The sequence below is a fragment of the Phallusia mammillata genome, chromosome 6 (assembly GCF_965637545.1).
Source record: "Phallusia mammillata chromosome 6, kaPhaMamm4.hap1.1, whole genome shotgun sequence".
NCBI lineage: Eukaryota > Metazoa > Chordata > Ascidiacea > Phlebobranchia > Ascidiidae > Phallusia > Phallusia mammillata.
The window spans coordinates 24,772,012-24,795,090 of record NC_137257.1 but is presented as its reverse complement, the minus strand read 5'-3'; the positions used below and the strand labels follow the sequence as shown (position 1 = coordinate 24,795,090).

The window sequence follows — 23,079 nt, the reverse complement described above, 5'->3', positions numbered from 1 at the left end:
ACAACTTCTGAATTCAATCGGTTTTATCTGGATACTTGAGACAGTAGTCGGCCCAAATACACCTTATCTAGCAGCCTATCTCCTATCTCTACCTTGATGTCTACGCGGTTACACTATCTCTGCCAGTAAACTGCAGTGTTCAGTCTCATTTGGCACATGCTTTTTTGAGTAGGCTATAAATCACCAGCAGTTTTGCTATGTGAGTAAGCACACGTAACTACATGCATGTTGTAAGTTGCTTCCTAACCTAGAATGGTTGGCAATAAAAGTTTGTTGTTATAGGCTGCAAAGTCCGTGTCGAACGCTTGTTTTGCAGCGCTTGCGCAACTGACTAGGGGCAAAACGTGCTGAGAGCAGCGTTTTAACTGTACAGTGTCATGTGTGATTTGTGTTTGGGTAAAAGGGCTTTATCTTGCAACACAAGTTACGATGAAATATAATGCAGAAAGATTTTTAAGCCACATTCTTTAAACGAGTTAACTTAATAGCTGTTGTAATAAAGCACTAAAGCCCAAAATTGGAAACTATGTTGCAACATATGTTTAATGTGGATTATAACGGCCCAAATAAACGAAAAAACCGACATGCTTTATTATTCAAACGTTTCGGCGAATGCTCATGCCATCATCAGTGATACGAGGGACCAGATCAGTCACACCCGTTGCAACAATTAAAGTCAAAAACTAAGATTTCCAACGAGAATGTGGCTAAACTTAAAATCTTTAGCGAAAAAACGTTTTGATTGGCTTAATATAAGCTAGAATGTAAACCTTTTTGCAAAAAATAGGTACATATGCTGCAAAAATTCTTCATAGGACTGCTAATCTTATGACTAAAAAGTCACCCAACTCTTTGTAATAAACTTCTATGACAACATAAGCCTATTTGTTAGTGTGTCAAGAACAAACATATCGACTAGACGATTGTGAGCAAACAATCATATTCTTGCCAAACATTCCAAATCGTACGGGCCAAAGCATGAAAACAAGTGTAATTTGACAGACGCGAAAGCCGCACCTACTTATTCGTGAGTCCAAATTGACTTCGCCAATATTTGATCATTCTAGAAAAACAATCACGTTTCTGTGACCTCATAATTGCCCATTGATGGCTGGTTCTATATTGAAAGACTGTGCCACAATTATAAGCTTTTAATATGGGACAAATTGTGTGTTGTATTACATTTTAAACAGACAAATTATTAAGTTACATTGTCAATTTTGCGACACAACTCAAGTTCCGTACGGTAAAAGCTGACTAAAAATGTACAAATTGGCACAGATTATGCGAAAGACGCACTGACAAACGTTTTTGTGACGTGCAGCTAATTTTAATCTTGGAATCATCATGTAATTTATAGGCTGCAAACTGAATTGTAAACTCTATCTCTTGATTTTTACTCTTTAGGTTTTCATATACTTTATAGATGTGTCTAATGCCTCATGTTTTGTACACAGTTTTATTAAAATTCCGACATCACTCGTTCTAAATCAAATATAAGTTGTGTTTTCTACTTACTAGCTATAGCAGAACTGAAATCAGCAACCTTGTGTCGCTGAATGCTTTATATTCCATGTCATAAAGTTGCCTTGCAATAAATTGAATCGACCCTTGAGCCAAACAGGAAGGTATCCATACAATGGCCAAACGTAGGTCCGGTTAGCGTTACTGATCAAGAAACTGTCTTAAAGGTTGTTTTCGTTAGTGCCAATATTTGACGGAAAATAAGCTTAATAATGGCTAAAAAAACAACAACAACAAAGTGTGACAGTGGAACAGTCTTTGTTACATAACAATGCTTAGGTGGCAAATGCAGATTGTTTAAAAATGTTAAAATTATATCAATCCGGCTTTAAAACACTGAAGTTTTGAACCTTGTCAGCACATTCAAACTTGCGAAGTATTTACTGGCTTCCATATTTGACAATAAAGTTCGCTACTAAAAGAGTATTTGAGCCTGCACTCTTTGTCAAAGGAATTTCAAACAAACTATTTTCGAGTAAACCATTGCACAATGATCCCTAAGCCAGTGCTCTTCGATCACTATGTTTCGTGTCGCATAGTGCCGCAAGACAGTATCGATTGTGACGAAAAAGTTTGTTTCTGTCTAACACAATTTTCGTTTCATGTTTTTAAACTTGCAGATATGCATTACATTGCTAGAACCTCATTTTGAATTCTGTTTTTTGTGATTAAAACCGGTCAGTAGTTTTGCAGCAATGTAGGCTAATTGGTTTCAAAAAGGCCATTGGCGTTTTTCGATTTGCCAACTACTTGATTTGAACAAATAAATATACAGTGTTACTTCAACATGTTCACACTATTTACTGTACATTTAAACTTGAAAAGAACAGACCAAACGTATTGCTGTTAATGTGGCGTATTTTGTGAAATAAATCTGTTATGATTTACCACGACTGTCGCGGTTAACAACACGTCTCAAGATTTCCCAGAACATCCCGTTAGTGTGGTTAAACACATCAGCGTGTCAAAACAACACACTTGTTTTTCTAGTATATGTTATGATGTGAAGCATAAAGCATTTAGTATATGTGCCATATTATGTTCTCCACATTAAGGGCGGTATTAGTGTATGCCACGCACAGAACACAACCTTTCAAAAATCCACAGATCAAAAAGGAATGCTTTATTTAACCAGTAATCGGGTTGTGTCTTAAATGTGGCAAAGACTAAAAGCACATAATATACAAGGATCAAACGAGCAGGCAAAATTATAATGTCAGAGGAATTAGATAAAACACACAACCCGTTTATCATGCGATAAAGCGTATGTAAGATCGCAGCTTAATCGATTCTACGCTTCCTGTCCAATAAATGTCAATGGGATTTGCAATGATTTGACTTTGGAAAGCACGCAATCTTTACTTGTATTATAGATCAAATTCTAAAGGGTTGACGTGATTAGTCTTTCTTTGCCATATCTGCAAATTATTAATTATCAGAAAAACAAACAAACAAAAAAATCACTAAAAAACACAAAATATCGAAAACTAGCAAAAACATTATTTGTAATATTGTGTTCCAAACAACAACAAAAAGGTTTAGCAAATATATTTTTCTTTGTCTTTCGCTTCACATTAGGGTCTTGTTGAATATATAACTGCAGACCCATACAGTTGACGTATTTGTAACGATCAAACTAATGACAAGACTGACGTACCGTGGTGAAATCGATATAAGACTACACCTTAAGGTAAACGAGAGGGTTGTAAAATACCTCATTAGCTAATATACCAGGTCGTTTACATAATTACTGTAAAATTGACCAGTTCGTTTTGGGTCATAAACAACAGCTATATAGGTCTTAAAATCGGTTTTACCTTTGTCCGATTCATAAATATACAAAGTATAAATATCTTCTAATTCCTGTTCGTCTTTCGCTGATATATGTTGACAATTTGTTTTAACGAAATTATAGATATCTGCTTATGAAAAGCGGCCAAAATAGCGAATGCTAAAAATGTTAATGACAATTTTAATGATTTCCAAGAAATTGAGTTGTAAGGTCTTATTTGTTTTTGTTTTAAAGTTCATTTGCAGACGTTCACGTACAAAAAGATACAAATCTCTTTTGATGGTCGGTAATAAAAAAACAGGAGCAACTTTGCCAATCACCACCCAAAAACTAACACAAATATATACACATTTGCCAAAAGAGAATTGTTTAGTTCAAAAACACAAAGACGTGTTCTCAACTGGGCCAAGTTTATTGAGATAAAATAACGTGATCTATTGATTTGGGCGGAGTCTTTGACAGATGACAGTCAATGTAGTTAATTCTGCATCAAGCGCAACCATTGGCATCGAACCATTTCCAACTCTTCTTTATTAGAGCGCCGGTGTTGCCCATCTAAATCCTGTTTATGATACGGTACGCTGCGTATTGCTGTTGTCTAGAACTTCGTTGCCATGTCAACACGACAATAAAACGGCAAATAATAGTCTAGTTTTGTTTGCAAAGTAAATAAAGACGAATTATGATTTCTATTGTGACACTAACTCGTGTCAATAGGTAATTAATCAGTACTGTACAAAAAAGTTAAAGACTTTATTTCTATTATTCTTCCGTATATCAACGCTAGGCTACATTTGTTGGTTGGTTTACTATTAAATTTACAGGTATTTGATGTTTTATGCAAACGGTTTAAAAGATAAAGTGTTAACTAGTGTTTTTTCATCAGTTGCCTATAAAGGTAAGGACCTTACAATGCCCAATTAAACATTATGTCACTTTACGCATGTAAAAATGCTGTTGGACTCTGCAAAAACATTTTTTTCTGGGCTGCTTCAAAACTCATTATCTATCTGCAGACACGTTAGTAATGTAGGCGATGGTAATACCTGTAATCACTATTGAAACCATCATTTATAATCACTATTAAAATTATCGCATACATTTATTGCGTTTTTGGTTGACCCGGGGCAGCTTATGTACCTTTATTGGTTCTCTTTATGACCCAAAAGCATTTGCGTTTCCGTTTTCAAGCGTAACGAGAATCGGAACAGATTGCCGTCATATGCAAAAACTACCAGCGCTTAACAGTTTAGAAATGTTCGTTTATTATTAAAATTCTGATTTTTTACCAGTGTCTTGCTACAGCTCGTGCATGGCCCTTGTTTGTTTGTGGGTCACGCATCATTAAATTTGCCCCGCTTTTCGCATCATTAGTTTTGCTTTTTCTTTGTGCATCTGTCCATTCTCGAGTTATGATTGGCCCATTTTCCCGCGAAAACAAGAGGCACGCGTTAAAAATAATAACAAAGTTAGGCAATTTTACTTCGTGTGCAAGTCTTGATGGTGGTTGTTCTAGTGCTAGTCTGTGTTTAATTGTGTCTTAGTTTTCTAGTTTTACTTAAGTTTTGCACAACACGTTTTGGGCTTATGTTAGACTGTTGTAAAACTGTTTTAAATTTGAAACACTACTTTAGTAAAGCAGGTATTGGGAGTTGGGAGTGGGACTTTAAGTTGAGGAATTTGGATTGTCAAATAGTTTTATAACACTACTGAAAAACCAAGCAAAACAAATAGTTACCACATTTAGTTTGTTTGATTTATATGTGAAGTTTTACATCTCTAATTCATGACATTTATCATACAATTATGACTTACTACTGTACTTTCAGCATTATTTTCCTGGTATTTGAAATAGCAAAATGACTAAGCGAACATTTGATGCTGTTTATGGGTTTGACATGGATTCAGACAGCAGCTATGAAGATGTAGAAAGTTACTTTTTTGACAGTGATGATGATTTAAGCGAAACTGAATTTGATGATAGTGATGACAGTGGTGATTGGGAATCTCCATGTAATAAAACTACAGATAAAGGATGGAAAATGTGGGAAACTAATGACCCTAAATTGCCTGATAAGTATTCTTTTACTGCAAACAATGGCTGCAAGATACAATGGGTTCCACAATCTGAACTGGAATGTTTGCAAAATTTTCTAAGTGATGACCTGTTGAATAAAATAGTGAACACTACAAACGCTCATGCTAAAATTCAACTCGCAACAAAGACCATTACAGACAGTTCAATTTGGTACAAATGGAAGGACCTTACACTGGAGGAATTAAAAGCTTACCTTGGGGTTATGCTGAAGATGGGACTTAGTAGGGAAAGATCAATAAAATACTTTTTTAGTCAGAAATGGTCCGAACACATTCCATTTTATACAGATGTGTTTTCCAGGCGACGTTTTTTACAAATTCATTTGATGCTGCATGTTGACTCACCTCAACAAGAAGTAGCTCCATTAACTCGTAGGAATAAAGTCTTCAATATTCTAACTGATATTCAGAAGAAATGTTTGGAGAATTTTGTTCCTGGACAAAACATAGTCGTAAATGAAAGTTCAATTGGATCTAATGGACAAATTGCCTTTAATCCTCAAGAGTCTATGGAATGTGGTTTACGTGTCTATGTGCTTTTAGACTGTGAAACTGGTTACATTTGTGCATTTGAGCCATACTTGGGAGAGGAGACAGCAGAAAGTTTGCCTCATCCAGGCTTGCCATTCAAAACCAGAATGGTAGTTCATCTGGTGGACCAAGCCTTAGAGAAGGCACAAGGAAGTGGTTACCATTTATACACAAACAGAGCTTATACAAGCATGAAATTAGCTGCGGAACTGCAAAGACGAAGTGTTCATCTAACTGGCACTGTGAAACCCAATACAAAAGGGCTACCATTAGAGCTGACTGAGAAAAAGTTTGCAGGTCCCATGAAGGCATACTACCATACTTGTCATAACATGACAGCAATTAGGTGGCAAGATAAGAGGCAGGTACTTATAATCAGTACTTTTTACAATGCTGAAACTAAGGTATGTTCACGCACTGTGGAAGGCAGAAAAGAGCAAATTCTAAAGCCAGTTGCGGTCTGCGATTACAATGCTCAAATGGGTGCTGTTGATCGCGCTGACCATTATTGCTCTTCTTACTCGTTTACAAGAAAGACCCTTGGTTGGCAGAGAAAACTTTTTATCTGGTTGATTGAAATGTCAATTGTCAATTCTTTCTTGCTATACAAAAAACTAAACAATGTACCTGCAGCTCAATATCTGCAGTATAGAACACAGCTGATAGTACAGTTGGTTGGAGATGTACGCAACACTAAAAAGCAAGGAGTTACTGGAAGTGAGCAAGAGGAAAGATTGCAAAATATAATTCACTTTATTGCAAAAGCAGACAGAGGGCACAACAAGAAATGCATGGTGTGTAGCACAAAGCGTGAGAGAAAAACTACAATCTACTACTGCAAAACTTGTAAAAAAAGACCGGGTCTTCACCCTGGAGATTGTTTTAAACGTTACCATACACTCAAAAATTTCAAACTCTAGTCATTATTTTGTTTGCTAAATGTTGATGTATCGCAATAGAAACCTATATTACCAAGTGTCATTTGTTTTTGAAATACGAAATGAAGCTGTCAGTGATATTGGTAGGCAAAAATGAGAGAGATGGATTTTTGTAGATAAAATTCGTCTGACATTTTTGCATGGCTTCAGCAAAAGAAGTGCAAGAAAACAAATTTGAACTTGTGTGGAAGTGTATGGTTTGCTGGATGTTGACAACAAACGCTGAGCAAAATACTGTATGTTAGCATAGATTACTTAAGTTACTCATTGATCAGCAGTGACATCTAGCGATATTTTACCACAATTCACAACATCAGGTAGAGCTACATAACTAACACAAGAACTCACAGGTCTGACCTGCTAATTTCCAAAAAGTAGCGCAGCGGAGCTTATGCCTTTGCTATTGCAATAATAGCTACGTAAGTTAGCGATTGCTGGGGCCAGGTCAGACCTGTGATTTCTTGTGTTAGTGGCTCTACCACAACAAGAAAAAAATGTCTTTTATGCATTGGTCATTCGTTCATTAGCATAAACTTTAAACTTCTAAAGTTCTGAATAAACTGTAAAAAACAATATTTTTTTAGTTTTCAAACAAACCATGAGCATAACTAAACACGTTATTATCTTTTTTGTTCGCAATAAAAGGCGCATAAATTAATTTTCTGCATGAAAATTAAAAACGTTTTGTTCCGTCTATTGCACAGTCTAGGATATTTTGAACTGTGCCGCTACGGACAAATACTGCGCACGTGTTTTGCCTGGGAATGTTTATTTGTTGCAAAATCTGTAAAAAGTGTGGGTTACAGCTTATTAGCAAATGGTAATGGATTTTTTTACTCTTTAGTTTGTGGGGTAAATAAGTTATAATTAAGGTGTACGTATGTGGTAATTATGGCATAGTGTTTGTGTCGCCTAGGGTGAATTTAATTCGCTTTCAATATATTCTGCAGGTATACAATGCGAGTAGTTTCATTAATCGCCTGCCTGAAAATTGTCTCCAAATAGTTTTGGAAAGAAGTATGGTAAAACATTAGTATCGTACAAATATTTAATTTGAGTCAAAAAATATATATTTTGTTGAGCTTGGATATCAAATGCTTGGAAATTTATTTACTTAGAAATGTTAATTCTTATAGTGTTTAAAATGCATTTTACTTTTAGGTTAACATCAACTTTTACACTTGAATACCATTAAAAAAAATGGGTAGACCAGGAAAACTGAAAAGTGGGTCAAAAACCAAAATCAAGAAATGGCAAAAAGGAAGTTCCTGTGCCTCAAATCCTGACACACAAAAACACAGGGCGAAGGCAAAAAGCAAATTTCTTCATATGCAGCCTGCTACCAAATCAACAAAAGGCCTTACTTTAGAAAAATTGCAGATTCATGATGAATTGCAAGGTTTTTCATCAAGTAAACAAATACCTATGGATGCAGCATCTAGTGATGGGGCTCCAACATTTGGTTCGTTTCTCAGTGGTTTATCAGACTGTACTAACGTCACATTTGGAAAGATCCAAAGGTTTTGGCTGAACAACTCCGCAAAGCATAAAGAAGTATGTGCTGTGCTTGCGGCTATTACTGAAGTGATTCGTGGCCAAGGGGCTGCAGAGTCAAATACAGCCTATTTTGCCGCACTTGTCACTGCTTTGCAGTCTGTAGAACAAGTGGAATCTGCTACAGCAGTGGCTTACTTACTTGCTATGACATGTAAACAAGTCCCAGTGCCAGTACTAAGGGCAAAATTTGGGGAGGTATCCAAGCTTCTATGTGATATTTTGAACCAAAATATGGGATCAATAGAAAGTTCACCACCAACTGCTTTGATTCGATCTGTTTTGTCGTGCTTAGGAACACTTTTGCGGCAGCAAGGTCTGCATGTTTGGGATGACCGCTCTACCTTTAACATTTACCACACAATTTTAAACTTCACAGTCCATAACAAACCAAAAATTCGCAAAGCAGCACAAAATGCCGTGTGTAGTATTCTATTTGCAAGCTCTTTTATTATTGAAGAAGAGTCTAAGGTTAAAAATCATCCAGCTGCATCAACAACTGCAAAATTTTGTGTTGATCACTTGGAGAAGTTTGGTGGTATGTCGTCTTCTCCATCTGTCTGCCATGTGATGACTTTACTTGGTCGTATTCTGCACAGTTTCCCTCCACAATTGCTGAAACAATCATGTGAAACTATTCTACGTCTTATGACACTAAGTGAACCAATTGTAAAATCAGTATGCTTGCAAGCCCTCTATAAAATGTTTCTTAATCAACCCTCTTCATCAAACTTATCAGCAGCGTTAACTGCACAAATAATGTCCGCTCTTTACGAATACTATCCAAATTCTTCAGATGCACAAATGTGCCCCGCATGGTTGACGGTAATGGAAAAATCGCTTCTGCATTTGACCACACAATTCTCGGATTCTGACAATGTAAGCAATGCCAATAAATTGTCTATTGTGCATATTCCCAAATTGTTGCTCACTTGCTTTAAAATGATGCTGTCCACCAACAGAACTGTGTGTGAAGCTGCTGGTTCTACTGTTAAAGTTATTATTTCAGAATGTACTCCACCTGTGCTTACAAATGCTGATGCAGCAGATGATATGAAACTTATGAAAGCAATTGTAAATTTACTAGAGGATGGCTTGAAGTACAAATATCATGCATTGTGGGACATGGTATTTGGGATTTGCCAGATTGCTTTCAAGACGATTGTCAAAGCAAAACATTTTTCGATTGTAAAGACTTTACTCACTAATATTGCTGATTTGCGTAGTACACCACAGTTTTTGTACAGATCTGAAGTTGACAATGCTACAGGGTCTGCGATCGAAACTTTGGGACCTAAACTATTTCTTCAGGCCGTGCCATTAAACATCAGTGGTACAGAAAAGGATTATGACTTTCCCAGAAGTTGGATTTTACCGCTTCTTACGAAGCACATTAAAATCACAGAGTTGGCTTTTTTCACAGAATACTTCCTGCCACTAGCTGCTAAAGTTCGTGCGAGGGCTGCGGAGTTAAAAAGTCATGAACTTGCTATCCAGGCATCAACCTATGAAACAATACAACAACAGTGTTGGACATTGCTTCCAGTGTTTTGTAAAGGGGCGACTGATATAAAGAAAGCTTTTCCAAATTTGGCACGTATTCTTGGTAAAGCTCTGACCGAACGGGATGATTTGAAGTTATTAGTCATGCAAGCATTACGGAACCTTCTAATATCATGCAAATCATTACCAGAAGACCAAGCTGTAGTTGCTAGGTTTGCCAAAAACTACATCCCTATCCTGTTTAACATATATACATCACCTAATGCTATGCCTGGTATTGAAAATGATGATGAAAAGCAAAGTATAATTGACGCCAACAAACGTAAGAGTCCAGAGCGACTTTCAGCTTTGGAAACCATTAAACTTTATCTCGAAATTTGTGACCAAGGTCTAATACAATCGTACTTTGTAAAAGCACAAGGCAGAGTGTTTGATGGTGAAAGTGAAAATGATGCAACCAGACTTGCCTTGCTGGATCTTTTGATAAACATGGTTGTGTATGTTAGCATTGAAGACATGAACAACATCTACCAAGCAATGATACCAATGCTAAATAGTCCAAACCACAGTATGCAGAAAAAAGCTTACAGGTTGCTCGAAGAGATTTGTGGCTCGAGTAATGAAACTTGTCACCAGTTCGTGAGTTGTCACTTGCAGGAGTTAAAGTCAAGACTGTTAGACGGCCTTTCTGCTTCTGCTCCAGCATCTAAAGGCCCTCGTATTAACTGTATGGAGCAGATAGTACAGCAGTTGGCAACAAATGCAGAAACTCATGAAGATTGTATTGAATTTGTGCAAGCGATTTTACCTGAAGTTATTCTCTGCACAAAAGAGGCAAAACGGAGTCGTTTGGCTGCATTTAACCTCCTAGCATCTGCTGCAAAAGTATTTGTTTCAATTTACGAAACCAAAAATCAGGAAGAAGCAGGCAATGGCTTGGTAGCCTATTTCGATATTGTCTTCAATGGTTTAGCTGGCTCTCCGTTGATGATAAAATCCTCAATTCTAGCCCTTTGTCGTTTAGTTTATGAGTTTAAAAATGAAATGCCGCCGGCGTTGCTTGACCAAACCATTAGCAATATATGCTTGTTGCTTGGTTGTAATACAAGGGAAGTCTGCAAGGCAGCATTGAGTTTCATCATGGTCCTGTTTAGCGTTTTGGAGCGAGCAACCTTAGCACAATACACAAAAGGGATTCTCGATTCCCTGCTTAACTGGAAACCGGAAACAAGACGCCATTTTCGCTTCCGTGTAAAAACTATTCTACAGCGACTTGTGCAGAAGTTTGGGTTTGATACCATTAATTCGATGACTCCTGCAGAACATAAAAAGCAACTGCAAAACATTCGAAAGGTGACAGAACGGACAAAACGACTTCAAGCGGAGCGAAAGCTTGCAACCAAAAATGAAACCAGCAGCTTGCAACAGACAGTCATTAAATCACAGAAAAAAGAAACAATTGATGAACTTTTGGCTGATTCCTCGGACTCTGAGGATGAAGAACCAAAACCTAAATCTAAAAAACAAGATTTTACTCAAAGAAAGGCTTGGCTTCAGGATGCACAGACAGAACCCATGGACTTGCTAGATCCTGCAACCTCTCAAAAAGTGTTGGCTACAGATCCAACTCAAACAGGAGGCAAAAAACGACAAAGTGATGACTTTAAACTCTCCTCTGATGGAAGGTTAATAATTGATACAGGAGGTGATGAAAGTGAAGATGATCAGGAAACAAATAAACTTTTAGCTGGAATTGGAGTTAAATCAAAGGTGACTGTGAAATCTAACTCCAAGAATAAACTGGATGCTGATGATGATTCTGACGATTCAGAAAAAGGTTACAGACCGGGGGGTAAAGGAATTCACAGACAGATGGGCGCTGAAGCTCCCGGCTCGATGTTTAAGTCGAAGAAAAGTCACGGAGATGTGAAGCGCAAAAATCAACATGATCCGTATGCCTATATCCCGCTTGATTCGAAAGTTTTGAATAAGCGCAAGAGAAAAAAGCTATCAGGGCAGTATGATGGTTTTATCAAAGCTGCCAAAAAGGGTGCAGCCGATGGCGCTAAGCTTAAAGCAAAACGAAAAAGAAAGTAATACTCTCAAAATAAACAATTGTACTAAATGTGAGCTCTGTCATTTTTAGTATATTTGATTGACATCAAAAATGATATTGTTGCCCATAAAATTGGCAATTGCATGTTGCTAGTTTGTGTTTAAAGGTTGTTCAGTAAATTGCTTATATTTGTAAATTGGTCTGTAGCCATGTCAACAAATGCTTACTTTGTGCAAATAATGACCTGTTTAATCTGTTTATTTTGGTGGTGGTGCCTGCAGACTAATTGTTGATTGGAAAAAATCCCTTTTACATGGCCATGCGTTTAAATTGTGGAAGTTTAATGCATTTCGTGACTTTTGGTTCATTGGTTGTATCGATTGGTTTCAGCAAGACTGTTGTACTGCTTTGACAATATTAATGCTAGCGGCAATGAACTGTGGTAAATTTTTGTAAAAGCATTTTGTGAAAAAAATTACTGTTTAAAAAACATGGTTTAAAGTTGATTTTGCAACCAAATTAAGCACACTCTAAAAATTAGTGAAAATTTTTTCATAAGTTTTTTTATGTTAAAGCTGCCGATATGTCTAAATAATTTTGTTTAAATTTGTGCCTTATTATTTTTTGCTTTGGATGTTACAAGGTTTAATCTTTACATATGACCTAGTAAGTGTCAAAGCTTGCTGTAAACTGCATTTGTATTTAGTATGTATGGCAGTGTAAATGAATATGAGTACAAAAAATGAGTTAATAACTTTTTTTCTGTTCTATGGTTCCCGATTCTGCTGTTTAATATATTTCCTAATGACTTGGTGTGTATATTTGTTAAACATGCTTTATGTCTAAAACTGCTAGATGCGAAATTCTCAGTTATATATTATGCCTGGCAGCATGGCTTGTTTAATGCTTTATATCGCTCCCGTAGTTTCTACATTGCAAATTTTTCGCCTGTGTAAGCTGTGTGGCATTTTGTTCGACAAAAAAAATTCAAAACACGCACCTAAAATTATGTTTGTCAGTTCAAGCAAATGATAAAATGAGCAAAGTTCTTGTGATTGGATCTGGGGGAAGGGAGCATTGTCTGGCCTGGAAACTGAGTCAGTCAGATAAAGTTGCACAAGTGTTTGCGTCACCAGGAAATGCAGGAACTTCAAAATTAGGTGGGGTAAACCAGGTCACATAATTTGGTTAAAAATTGGTTGTATGATTTCTATGAGACTTAAATTTACAGAAATACAAACATAGCCATGTCTGACTGTTTTGTTGTATAATTTGTAGATAGATCAGAGTGACCAGAAAACTGAATTAATGTTAATATTTTTTTGACAATCCTATTTAAAAATAAATGAAGTTTTATCATTGGTATTTTGACTGGAGTTTAAACATTGTTCAGTAATTATTAATCAATCTTTAATTAGAAGATTCTAACTTTTTTAAAAAAAAACTGGTTATTGTAAGTGACCTGTTTCAATTGTAATGCAGACAAATGCAAAAATCAGCCGCTTTCCATTCACAACCATACAGAAGTAACAGAATGGTGTCTCAAAGAAAACATTAGTTTGGTTGTGGTGGGACCAGAATGTCCACTGGCTAATGGAATCACAGACCATCTCTCCGAGAATGGTAAAAAAGGACTACTTTTTAACATAAGAATTAAAAATGGATATTTCAAAACAGGTTGAAACCAACATGGCAATTTTTGTAATTAAAATTTGATAAAATTTACTTAGCGTATTTTGATTTTTGACCTGTAATAAATGTTATTTTTGTTTAAGGTATTGCATGTTTTGGCCCAACTGCTAGAGCTGCTATAATCGAGGCTAGCAAAGCATTTGCCAAATTGTTCATGGAAAAGTACTCCATTCCAACTGCAAAATATAAGGTAAAGAAAAAATTGCTCATTGAAAAAAAGATAAATTCTATCAGTAGAACAAAGTTTACAAGCTATACAGTGTGTATGAATGCGACAAATAAGGGTAGAATCATTTTGGGTGAACGTTGTTTATATTCTCCATGTTAACTAACAATGCAGCACATTTTCCCCCTACTGTCAACCCCCCTTTAAGCTATATGTAATATTTTGTTTTGTGCAGCTATTTCTGATAATGACTGATCATTGAAATATGTTTTCCTTTACCAAAAAAAACAATCATTTTTTTGTTAAGATTGAGACATAAAAAAAACTATATAAAAGTTGTTTGTGCTTTTGATTTACATTTTTAAGGCTAGTTCAACATTTTTAGGAGTTTACTGACTCCAAATCAGCATGTGATCATATAAACTCAGCCCCATACCCAGCACTGGTTGTGAAAGCAAGTGGTTTGGCTGGTGGAAAAGGTGTAATAGTGGCAAGAACAAAGGCTGAAGCGTGTAAAGCTGTCAACACAATTTTAAATGTAAGTAAAAACTAAATTAATTATCAATTATCAGTTGTGTTCAGTGTTTTCCTTACTTCATAAATGTTAACAAAACTGTAAAAAAAGGTAAGAAGAACATACATTCATAACTGGGATCAGCCCTGAAGCGTCTATGCAGACCAGAGATCAGGGCACACTCATATGCATGGCGTACTGTGATTTAAAAAACAAGGGTTTTGCACGATGCAATTTTTAAAAATTATTTTGTACTATTGCTGTTTCAAAAAGCATTGTTTTTAGTTTACATATGATGAATGGATTATATTTTTTATAATCTCATTTTTGTGAATTTGTTTTTGCTTTTGATGACATTTTATTTCAAATATGTTCTAATTTTATTTCAGGAAAATAAATTTGGGGAAGCAGGGAAAACGATCATCATTGAGGAGTTGCTATGGGGTGAAGAATTTTCATTTCTGTGTTTCACTGATGGGACGAACATAGAGATCATGCCACCAGCCCAAGACCACAAACGACTGTTGGACGGTGACCAGGGTCCCAATACGGGTGGAATGGGATCTTATTGTCCTTGTCCGCAGGTATTTACTATGTTAAGATGACCATTAGTTTATGAATAATGTGTGTATTTTTCATGTGAAGTTTGTTAAGTTATTGGTAGTTATTTTTGTGACATTCTAAACCAAAAGAGATTTAAAGGCATGGTGTAAAATGGCGCTTAGTAAATTAAACATTGCACATTTTTAAATTTCCTAATTGTAAAAAAAATATTGCTATAAATTAACCATTTCAGTTAAAAAACATTTTCTTACATTGACATTTTCCTTAACTTCAAATTAATTCTGCAACCTTTTAAATACTGTATCTTTGCACTCATAAAAACTCAACAATTATGCTTTACAGATTTCAAAGTCAACAGTTGAATTTGTAAAGCACAAAATTCTTCAAGCAGTAGTTGATGGAATGAGAAATGATGGTCGAAAATACGTAGGAGTTTTGTATGCAGGGATAATAATCACAAAAAATGGGCCAAGAGTTCTGGAATTTAACTGTAGATTTGGGGACCCAGAATGCCAGGTAATTTTTTTTCACAGAAAACCTTGTTTAGACATTTTCTACCCATGCACACCATATCTATTATTGAGTATTTTTTAACATAATGTATATAAACATTGATAAGTTTGCCGCTAAGTAAATCAAATCCCAATCTGAGCAAAGATGGCACAAATGTTGGCAATGAAATTTCAATTTTTTTCTTTAGGTGATTTTACCATTGCTTGACTGTGATTTGTTTCCTATTCTAATGGCTTGTATATCTGGGAGCCTCAATCAACACTGCCTAAAGTGGAAACAAAACACATCTGCTTTAACTATTGTGATGGCCAGCTCTGGATACCCTGACCATTATGAAACAGGAAAACCGATTTCAGGTGGGAATAATTATCTAAAATATTTTAATATTACAAAAAGCATCAATTGCACAGCCTGTACAGTGTTTGTTGAATATGAAATCATTAATTCATTGTTAAAACAAGTTGTCTACACAGACATTGCTCACTATTTCAACCTGTATGTCTTATTAGCTGGTGACAAGACATTGGCTGCACAAGTTTTTTGAAGTAGTTTGCTTTCTGTACTCTATTTACAAGTGTACTCTATTTATGGGTTTGTTTAAGGGACACTTTAGTTTAATACACTGATCAAATCAGCCATGTTTATCACAAATCAAAACACAAGTTTGAACACTAATCTATATTCATTTCCTTTATGCCCAGTTGGGGCAGCAAACAGATTTGGTGAGGTAACGTTTTGCAGACTGTTGCTCCTGACAAACTGGAGTGCCGTATATATATATATATACTACACTAGCCAATGTCTACCAGAGTAAAGCTGATCAGGCATTATGATGTTCATACCGATGAATATTTTTTTTTCAAAAGTTTGTGCACTGAAACGCTCTAAAAGCGTGGAATATTGTGTCAAAATTTCAGTATCGTATCTTTTTTAGTTTTAGCGCAATAGCGATTGTTGACCAGCTTCACTCTGGCCCAATGTGGCCAATGTATTGTCACCAGATGCACTGGCGAGACCTTACGACTTGAAACAGTGTGCACTGCCTGTGGCTACCTTGTTATCTAGCTTTTTTTATTTAGGAATGAGATCTTTAAATGAGAGAGCCAACCTTCAAGTGTTCGAAGCTGGCACAAAGTTTGATGAATCTGATGTTATAGTGACCTCTGGTGGCCGTGTACTTGCTGTGACAGCTATTGCTGACAGTCTGTCTATTTGCCTTGGTCTTGCATTAGCCGGAGTCAATCAAATCTCTTTTCAGGGTGCTTGCCACAGAAATGATATCGGTTATCATGCCATTGACTCTTTTAACAGGTGATTTTGATTGGGAAATTAACTTTAAAAATTAATTATAATAGTGAATCTGAAAACAAAACTAAATTTTAACATTTTTGTTATTTGTGTCATCTAAAATGAATTTAAACAAACAAATCTACATAAACCTACAACCATATCTTGGATTTTTAATGGATATTGCACAATCCAAGACCTAGTATATTACTATAATAAAGTTTATTTCGGAAAAACTCTACTTTTTTGTACTTCATCATGTTCTAACATTTTTGAGCAATTTCCCACAGTAGTCCTAGTATAACTGGGTAGCTGTGTTTTCCTAATAAAACCATTTTTCCCCTCAGAAAACCATCACTAACATATGCATTAAGTGGAGTAGACATTGGAAAAGGTGATGCATTTGTGTCTTCTATAAAGTCCATGGTAAAGAATTCAGCTCGAACTGGTTGCTTGGCTGATCTTGGGGGTTTTGGAGGATTGTTCAATCCTAAAGCAGCTGGTTACCGTGACCCAGTACTGGTGTCTGGATGTGATGGCGTTGGAACCAAACTACTGGTAATGTGTCATTAAATACAAGTGTAAATGTGCACGATAAACAAAGGGAAAAAGTCGCTTGCGTTCCATTCTTTTTTCCTTTGTTTATCGTGCACTGTACTAGTCGCATTCAGTGTTATTTACCCTGATGAAGACGACCTGTATAGGACGTCGAAACGTTGGAATAAAAATACTTTTTGCCAGAAGAGCTCTACAAACTTATTACAAAAGTAAGATGAAATGTGGCATTTTTGGTTGCTTTTTTCAGATTGCCCAAGCTTGTGGCTCACACAAAACGATTGGAATTGATCTTGTAGCAATGTGTGTCAATGACATTTTAACCCACAACGCAGAGCCTCTGTTCTTCTTGGATTACTTCGCTTGTGGAAAGTTGCAACAACATGTGGCAAAAGATGTGGTTGAAGGAATAACAAAAGCATGCAGAGAATCGGGCTGTGCTTTGATAGGTGAAAAATATGACCTACTAAATAAGTGTTTGTATGAATAATATCTACTTAGCTTGTTCAATTTAGGGTGTGGGTGTAATAGTAGAAGAAAAAATGGAAATGTTGCAATAGGAATTGGTTTATTGCTAAAAATGAGAAAACCTTAATGTTTTGAGTTTTTTAATACCCAGGGACACCACATAGAGACAACATGGGCACCACATTTTTTTGGAATTTCAAAATATACTTCATTAATTTTACATGTATCACAATAAAAAAAACAGTATTGAAAAATATCAATTTACACCCTTTTAAAAATTTTGGTGATTTTTTTCTGCTAATAATGCGTGTATGTTAATGAGGTGTAATGCATATTAACATCTATGTTACATCACAGGTGGTGAGACTGCAGAAATGCCTGGCATGTATGACACACAACATTATGATGTTGCCGGGTTCGCTGTGGGGGCTTATGAAAGGGGAAGGGACAGTGCATTACCCCGTGTGGATGAAATTGAGCCGGGTGATTGTATCATTGGAATTTCATCAACTGGATTGCACAGTAACGGGTTCAGCCTTGTGAGGAAAGTTGTGGAAATTAGTGGTTTGAAACTAACTGACCCAGCACCATTTGAAACTTCAATGACTCTAGGTGAGTACAATAGATCCAACCACGGATTTAAGGATCCCCATCTAGACAATGGGGCAGTTTCATGAGCGGTTAGTTTTAAAAAATATGTACACAATGTTTAAAACTTATACTTCATGTAAAGGCTTTTTATTTGAAAAGCAACCAATAAATGATTTCTTATCTTTTATCCCCGATGCAACGACCTCTGCAAGCAGCGTCTGGGACACCCAGCACACAAACAAAACATTAAATATCTTTTGATCTAGAACAGGTAGAACATTAAAAATTCACATTTTAGTGTTCTACCTTGGTGTCCAAGACACTGTTAGCACTGCTTACATTGGTACTGCAACACCTATTTTTATCCAACAAGTGTCTAACTGTTTTTTTAAAGACCTTTAGGTAGATTGTGAGTTAAGTTTTTTTCGCCAAGCAAAATCGTAGCAGCACAATTGCGCTAAAATATTCACCAGGCCAGAAATAGCTGTGCAACGTTCAGACGTTAAAAAAAAGCGCAGCAAACTTGAGGGTACAATTGGTATAGTAGACGCGCTGCAGCTACACCGTTACTAAAAGCAAGCATTTTACTTGCCTTAACTAAATAACATGGATGTCCCTATTACTACCAAAAGTTTTTACACCATTTTGCCGGCCATGTTACCAATTGAAAATCTTTACAGTATACCAAACATATTTAGGTGAATCCATTTTAACGCCAACAGCGATTTACTGCAAGCCATTGCTACCTATCTTACGTCATTGTCCTGGCATTAAAAGTGCGGCTCATATTACTGGTGGTGGAATCATTGGAAATCTACCAAGGGTTTTGCCATGTCATGTTACTGCTCAATTGAATGCTGAATCATGGAATATACCCAAGGTGTTCAAATGGATTTGTAGTGCAGGAAATATTACCACAGGTATTTGCAAGTTTTTGATACTTGGTTTGCTATTTGGTTTATAAACCCAGTTGTTAAAGCTCGTGCAGTAAAAATTCAAACAACATTTTCACCATAAAAAATCTAGAAAGTTAGATTTGTTTTAACTTTGTTGTGTGAAATATTTCTATGTGGTCATGATGGCAAGTGGTTAGCGCAAACCGCCTTGTGTTTACAAGGACAAGGAACTGCCCAAATTAAAAAAAGATATAATTGACTTAAAATATAGACAGCTTGGCAGAGGACTGATTGTGAGCATAACACACTAAAATGGTAAAAAATTTCACAAACAACAAATATATAGCAGCTTTATAGTATTTAGGATATGTTTTCATATGTTTGGGCAGTGTAACATATACTGAGGGCAAAACGACACAAGGGAATTACAAATGAATTGAGGTAGTTGCATGCTGGTTACATAGGCATTTTCTTTATTTGCATATGGATTATAAATGGTTTATAAATATTTTTTAGGAAACACTTTGGTTAAGCACACATTTTAGTTTTGCACAAAAAAGCTTGTCAAATAGATTATGCATTTAACCAGATTTAGTTAATGATTAAAAATTAAACTGATCTGCATGTTTCGGACTTCAAAAAGCTTTTAAATTACCCACTTCAGAACTTGATATCATTTGTTTGCAGATGAAATGTTGGCTACATTCAACTGTGGTATTGGATTTTGTATTGTGGTGTCACACAACTGTGCTGAAACTGTACTGTCAAAGTGTCAAAAAAACCTAGTTCATCTTGGATTAAGTGCAATGAAAATTGGAGAAATTGCCCAGCGTGACACAGAAAGTTGCCGAGTCCATGTTAGAAATATAGAGAATGCTTTAAGACCACAGGTACATTTTTGTGTTTTTGGTTTGTTTGTTTATGAAGTTGGTGTTATGAGATATTGTCATTGAAGTGCTATTTTGTTGTTGATTAGGAATGTTTAAGAAATGGTTGCAAAGAAGAACAACTTCAAAATGGTTTTGGCTTACAACAACGAAAAGTTGCAGTTTTGGTTTCAGGAACCGGTAAACATATTTAAAGTTACTTCAGTACTAACTCCAGTAATAAATGTTCATCTTAGCTGTCAATAAATGATTAATCATATTTGTGTCAACAGGTACAAATCTACAAGCTTTAATGGACTATGCATCATCAGTGCCAAATTGTACTTACAAAATCAGCCTGGTTTTATCCAATAAGAAGGGAGTTTTGGGTGTTCAGCGAGCCAAGTTGGCTGGAATTCCAACTCAAGTAAAAAAACAAATTTGTTTGTTAAAACCTTGCTAAATATCTCATATTTATGTGTTACATGACCAATTCTGTCTGTTGAAACCGTGTTTCTATTTCACTATAGTTGTAAAGGCCTTCTAACTTGCTTCATATATCAGTTTTCATGATCTAAAACCTTTTTGCCTTGATTTCAGATTATAAACCATAAAGAATTCAGTTCCCGGGAAAAATTTGATGAGGCAATGGATAACCTTCTGACTGCAGCTGATATTGAGTTTATTTGTCTGGCTGGTTTTATGCGACTTTTGTCAGGTAAAATTTTGTGTCTTACAGGTTTAAAGTAGTTTAGGAAATATTTATATCAGGGCTACCCAGCTTGTTCTAGCAACGAATCCCGCTCACCAAAAATTTGAGTTGGCAAAAAAAGTTCTGGTCAATAGGGATGGGCTGGGGGAAACTGCAAATGTTCTGGTTGGTAGACCACCGAGCATTGTGGCATCACGAACATTCCCGATCCTCCACTAGTTTTGTAGCTTTCGAAGGTCCCTTACGTCACCAGCAGCGTATTAATCTGTATAGGCCCCAGAAGTATGTGTTTTTTACTATATTATGCAAAAAAAGTCATTTTTGTTCTTGTATACAATTTCGGACACTAGTATGTTAGAATGTTAGAACGGCATGAAGATGCGAATTTAATGCTCAGGTCAGTTTGTACAACTGCTTGGCTGAGTACCTTGCATTAAAAACAGCGATGCTCGGCACTGAGTACTCAGGTTCAGGTTCGGATTACTAGTCAGAGCCATGTGATTGTGAAAGTCTTGGAATCGCATAAGACAAACCATTTTTTTAACATTTTTCCCACAACTTGTCATCGTTACACATGCATTTACTTAGACACCTTTTCACAGGTTGGTTTGTGCAAAAGTGGAGAGGTCAAATAATCAACGTTCATCCCAGTATTTTGCCTGCATTCAAAGGGATAAATGCCCATCAACAAGTGTTAGATGCTGGAGTTTGTGTCAGCGGATGTACTGTTCACTTTGTTTCCGTAAGTTTGTGCTCTAAAATTGTGAAATTGTATCCGGGTGTTTGCCATTACCACTATAGGTTCTGTTTTGCCTGATCTGCAACTGACTGCAACACAGTTAAGAAAAATGAAACCAAATCTGTTCACCAACAGTCACTTTAATCAACTTTTCCTCACTTATGTCACACTTACATATTTTTTTAATTAAGCAACACATTAATTGCTAAGTAATGCTTTAATACATGCACTGCTGTTATCAATCATTCTATCATTCTAAACAGGCGTTTGTTTCAAAAATGTAGATTAAATTTTCTTTTTGGCATCTATTTTGGGATTTAAAGTTTTTGGGCCAGTATTAACCCCCTTGTGTAAATGATTGTCCAACCCAAAGAGTTTTTAGTTACTTGTAATGGCAAAGCAATGGGGATAAGTGAAAGTGGATGATTATACAGTAAAGCTTTGTTAAATCAGATATTTACCTAATTCAGACAAATCTGTGGTACAAATAATTTGTAATGTGCTAAGGCTTGGACTACTCGACACCGGTTAATCCAGATCTTTGCCTAATCCGGATAATTTTTTTGGTCTAAACCGGTCCAGATTATATTATATTAAAGATGTACTAATATAGATATTGTGATCAATGGATGGTTAACAGAAGATTCCAGTTACTTTATTGACATTTCTTAGCTGACAATTTTGGTACACTTAAATCATTTTTTTTTAATGCAAACCACTGAGGATATGGATTCCGTCCGAAAAAATTGGCATCATTGGTCCTCATTCAAAATAGACTGAACAAAAATACACAAATGAATTTTGAGTGTGCTGAAAAATCGTCAGCTAAGATACAGATGAATATATAAAGTAATAATATTTTAACTTTTGCAAAAGTTGCATATATCTTGGTGTTGTAGAGATGATAATATGTTGTACGTTTACTACATTATTCTATTATCAGGAAAAAATGGATGAAGGGGCTATTTTGGCACAAGAGACCGTTCCAGTTTATCCGGAGGACACAGTTGAAAAACTTCAGGAAAGGGTTAAGATTGCAGAGCACAAAATCTTTCCCAGAGCGGTAGAGGTGCTTACAAGTGGTCAAGCTCAATTGGATAAAACAAAGAACAAAGTTTTGTGGAGAAAGCACAAGCCTGTTAATGGACTTTAGACAATATGGAAAAATTAGGAGTCAAAGTTACATCCATATAAAGATGTTTGAATTACAAAACTTGCTTGTACATTTTCTGTTGCTGTGTTGCAATTTATGCCAAATTTAACTCAGAAAACTGTGGGTGCCTTTATGACTGTAGCTGGCTTTACCTTAAAAAGTGTTGTTTCTTTTGAACTATTGCACATATGTTAATACTGTGAATGCCAAATTTTGTGTTAAAGCTGTTACCTCTTGCCTGTTAGCCATAAATGATGACATCACTGCCTTTTAGTTTCACTGTAACTCTGAAACATCAGAAACACCACCAGCGTTTTTTTTGTCTTGCAATTGTGTTTCTTAAATAAAACTTTTTGTTGTTGCAAATG

General features: G+C 35.9%; 2 protein-coding genes across 2 annotated transcripts; both read left to right on the top strand.

Annotated features, from left to right (window-relative positions):
* The first annotated feature begins 8,023 nt into the window (after window positions 1–8,023).
* Window positions 8,024–12,136, top strand: LOC145232187 (RRP12-like protein). The gene has a single exon (XM_080096726.1). The coding sequence runs from the start codon at window positions 8,083–8,085 to the stop codon at window positions 12,034–12,036; it is 3,954 nt and encodes a 1,317-aa protein (XP_079952852.1). The 5' UTR covers window positions 8,024–8,082; the 3' UTR covers window positions 12,037–12,136.
* A 459-nt stretch (window positions 12,137–12,595) lies between these two features.
* Window positions 12,596–23,077, top strand: LOC145232188 (trifunctional purine biosynthetic protein adenosine-3-like). Its single transcript, XM_080096727.1, has 19 exons — window positions 12,596–12,661; window positions 13,015–13,155; window positions 13,478–13,618; window positions 13,771–13,877; window positions 14,239–14,391; window positions 14,757–14,951; window positions 15,274–15,447; window positions 15,632–15,800; window positions 16,524–16,755; window positions 17,079–17,289; window positions 17,537–17,735; window positions 18,112–18,366; window positions 19,044–19,265; window positions 19,929–20,131; window positions 20,218–20,308; window positions 20,401–20,534; window positions 20,708–20,825; window positions 21,422–21,561; window positions 22,502–23,077. The coding sequence occupies exons 2-19, from the start codon at window positions 13,032–13,034 to the stop codon at window positions 22,709–22,711; spliced, it is 3,078 nt and encodes a 1,025-aa protein (XP_079952853.1). The 5' UTR covers window positions 12,596–12,661; window positions 13,015–13,031; the 3' UTR covers window positions 22,712–23,077.
* Window positions 23,078–23,079: the final 2 nt, after the last annotated feature.